At 35.4% G+C, this 4261-nt stretch overlaps 1 protein-coding gene across 1 annotated transcript; it reads left to right on the forward strand.

Annotated features, from left to right (window-relative positions):
* Positions 1 to 565: 565 nt before the first annotated feature.
* LOC131045694 (cationic peroxidase 1) lies at positions 566 to 2095 on the forward strand. Its single transcript, XM_057979290.2, has 4 exons — positions 566 to 853; positions 937 to 1128; positions 1227 to 1392; positions 1487 to 2095. The coding sequence occupies exons 1-4, from the start codon at positions 629 to 631 to the stop codon at positions 1870 to 1872; spliced, it is 969 nt and encodes a 322-aa protein (XP_057835273.1). The 5' UTR covers positions 566 to 628; the 3' UTR covers positions 1873 to 2095.
* The last annotated feature ends 2166 nt before the right edge of the window (positions 2096 to 4261 follow it).

Below are 4261 nucleotides of genomic sequence, written 5' to 3' on the forward strand. Positions count from 1 at the left end.
TTAAAAAAATAAAATGCAATATAATATGGGAGAGCAATAAGAGACAAACGTTGTACTTGGACATCAAACATGTCAAAAGAAGGCAATAACTCTACGCGGCATTACATCCCAAATTCGATACGGGAACGATTTTAACTCGGTGGAAACGTTGTTTGCACAAGTCAAATTCATAAATTAATGTAAATAACTTTAACTCGGTGGAAACGTTGCTTGCGCAAGTCAATTTTTTTAAATTAATGTAAACGTATTGTTAGGTCAAACTGATACCAAAAGAAATTGACTTTGGTAACAATGCTCCGTGATGAATAGAGCCTTTCGCTGTATTAAATCTCTTTTTTTTCTGTGCGGCGGGTACACACGTTTTGGAATATAGATAAAAAAGATTATTATTCCGTGTGTTAGGCAGTAAAAATTGAAAAACTGAGAAGTTAAAGTGGCATCCGCCTAAATTATCTTCTGTGGAGGCCACCACTGTGCCAGAGAAGTTTCGTGAAATACTTTGCTATCTTCAATTATAAAAGCCAATTAATCGGTAGTTGACAATACATAGATTTGCTTGCTTAGGCTTTCGATTCAAAATAGTCGACAAGCGATCGATTTGTTTCCTTGGATTTTTCTCCACGGAAAAATGGCGCAGTTTGCAACGATGAGAAACACCTACGCATTTCTTGCATGCATTTATCTGGGATTAAGCTCAGTCGTTGTATATGGCCAGCTTAGTTCCACATATTATGGCACGTCGTGTCCCAATCTGTTGTCGACTGTTAAGTCTGCAGTGACACAGGCCGTCGCCAACGAGAAGAGGATGGGGGCGTCGCTTCTTCGTCTTCATTTTCATGACTGTTTCGTTAACGTATGAATTTTCATATACATTGCTATCTCTTGTTATATTTGGGTATTTCATATATATTGCTAAACGTCAGATAAATTGTGCAGGGCTGCGATGGGTCTATTCTGTTGGACGACTCGTCGACTTTAACAGGAGAAAAGACTGCGGTGCCCAATGCAAACTCAGTGAGAGGATTCGACGTGATAGACACCATTAAGACCAACGTGGAGGCTGTGTGCAGTGGAGTTGTGTCTTGTGCGGACATTTTGGCCATTGCAGCTCGTGATTCAGTTGTCGCAGTAATTCCCAATTCATCGCTCAATGTTGTTAGAAATATGACTAAACTTATATCAGTTTCTGTATATAGTTATGCTAATAAATTGTTTTTTACTTGTAGCTTGGAGGGTCAACATGGACGGTACAGCTGGGAAGAAGAGACTCTACAACTGCAAGTCTTAGCGGTGCGAATAGCAATATTCCTGCTCCCACATCAAATCTCAGTGCACTCATCTCAGCTTTTAGCGCTCAGGGTCTTTCTACAAAGGAAATGATTGTACTTTCTGGTAATTTATTTGATATCATTCTGCTAATTGCTATAGTATTATTACTATCTACAATCTATAGCACCTGACTTTTTCCTTAAATTTTTTTTTCCAGGAGCTCATACCATTGGTCAAGCTCGCTGCACTAATTTCAGAGCTCGCATCTACAATGAATCCAACATAGCCACTACATACGCCACTTCTTTGAAATCAAATTGCCCAAGCAGCAGTGGCGACGATAATCTTTCGCCTTTAGATCTCAATACTCCCACAACGTTTGACAACTACTACTACAAAAATCTCGTAAGCAAGAAAGGGCTATTGCATTCCGATCAGCAGCTATACAATGGAGGTTCTACAGATTCTCAAGTTACTACCTACAGTAGCAATCAGAACACCTTCTTCACCGACTTTGCATCTGCCATGGTGAAAATGGGAAACATCAGTCCTCTCACTGGCAGCAGTGGAGAGATCCGAACTAATTGCAGGAAGCCCAATTAGTGTAGGCAATATTAGACTACATTTCTTGCAGTATTCAAGGTTTGGCTATAATAAGCACTCAATTGAGATCGTTGAAAGTCACAAGTTAGAGTTTTATTGCTTGATTGTTGTTAATCAGACGTAGTTTTTGTACGCAGTTTAGATTGGTAATATTTGAGAACTAAAAATAAACTTAACGCGTTTCTCCGTATGACTTGCTTGCAAAAGTGTACCCAAGAAGTTTGAAAGAAAATGAATTTGAATAGTTGTTATCTTCGATACATGCTTTTATACATCCTATTCCGTAACTACCGAACACTTTTCTTCAACGTTTGCGTGGTTTAAAATTCAGCTTTATAAAAACAACCGAACACTAGTCCTTCGAAAAACAAACGAATTAGTTCGTTCTCTCTTCCTCCTTTCTGCTAATACGAGTGGTTCTTAGAGGAAGTCTGCATTTCCTTTAGTTTGTAAGGATAAGTTTGTGTTTAATGTTATGCTTTCTAGTTTATTTTTTAATATAAAAAATTGTGAGTTTAAGTTTATTGATAGTAATTAATTAGTGTATAGTTCTTGCAGCATGATTTACATATAGTTCTTTCATTTTATGAAGTTTCAATTAATTTTTTGAGGAATGTAATCCTATCTTATTAATAATATTATATGAATAATTTTATTTTTAAATATAATTTTAATGACTAATCTAATATATATAGAACAATTAATGTCACATCTTATATCATTAGTTTTATGATGACAGCTTATTTCTTTTTACATTTTTCAACCATAACACTATTACAATATACAAGGCACATTATATTTTGCAAACATGATCTTATAGTGTTATATAATGGCTCCTTATTAACTCTCAACACATTAAATAGCTTTTGCATTAATAGCATGCATTAAGCCTTAATTTAAAATAGTATTCTTTAAGAATAAACATAAACTGTATTTTGTTCTCCAAGCGTTTCAAAGATGACTTATATACATCCTAGGCAATACAATATTCACCTTTTTCTTTGTTGCGTTATTTATTAAAAAATTTAAGGAATAATATGCGCGCGTATCATACCACACAAACCTATAATATTTAATGACTTTGCCTCATCTACAATATGAACTCAACAATACTCTTATGAAAAATTACCTATGGCTGTATTTAATTTGACATCAGATCAATTAAGTTTTCATGTCAATTTTGTTAGTAATGAGATTAAACTAATTGATTTACAACTTGGCTAGTAATGCGGTATTACTTAGTTCTAAATATGTTGATATTTTCATTCAAAAGGTCAACGAGTTTCTTGAATTATACAAATTACTTGGATTGCCTAGCTCCTAATGTAGAAAGTTAAATTTCTCTAACAATAACTCTTTTGAATTTAAGGTAACTTTTTTGAATTTAAATAAGGACTTCAAGAGGACGATCATTTAATTTTTGGTGATGCGAAGTAATGCTTTTGGGGTGTTTTTCCTTGCAGGCATTAAATTCATTATGACTCGTCTTTTCCATTCCATCTTGGGAGCACCAAATGTAAAATTCTAAACTGTCATTTTGGATAGGACGGGTTTCCAATTTTTGCTTCTAATTAAAAAAGAGCTGGGCTTTTTAGCTGTTTTTCAAATAATTTTGTGAGGTTGTTTTCCATTGAAGGACCATCGGTCGCTATTCTGGTGATGGATACTCCTATCCACTTGACATCCATGAAAAGAAAGATGGCGTTCCTTAGAGAAACAGGTGATAAATGTTTGAAGATCATTTTGGGATACGAACATCCACTTGTCCTCCATGTTGTGAAGGCTATTCTGGGCGATGTTTTCTTGATTACACACCACTAATATAGGGTGAATACTGATGTTTATTCTATATTTTTGGCAATCACTCCAGACCTGGGCCTCAATAAAGGGGAAGAAAGAATACTCTGTATCAGACTTTTCAAAGGGTAGGTTCTAGGTGGTATTGACAATCTTCTCATGAATATTAATGTTCTTATACGTATTCCTCTCCCTAAGGATTTTTATATGATGTTTGTGGATGTCCCTAGATTCCATCTTATTCTGCTCGATGATGAAGAAATATATCAAGACAACAAACATGTGGGAGGCTCACAATTGCTTCATAATTGGACAAATATGGAGAATAACATAGACCCTGAATGGATTAAATACTACATCCATTTGGAGGGACCTGAAGGAAGCATTTAGGACAAGGGCATCACTCTTGGGGGAGACGGTTGAAGAAGATTAAGAGTTTTCTCCTTGGGTTGGCGGGTCAATGTCAGGTTTTTCTTATAAAATTCCTTCGTTTATTATTTAGCTTTCAAGGTATGGTTTTAGGTTGAATTGGGTTAGGCTAGTTTTTTACACATTTTTGGTTTCATGGGATCGTTTTAGCTTGGATAGTCTT

Source organism: Cryptomeria japonica, chromosome 3 (assembly GCF_030272615.1).
Source record: "Cryptomeria japonica chromosome 3, Sugi_1.0, whole genome shotgun sequence".
Classification (NCBI taxonomy): Eukaryota; Viridiplantae; Streptophyta; class Pinopsida; order Cupressales; family Cupressaceae; genus Cryptomeria; species Cryptomeria japonica.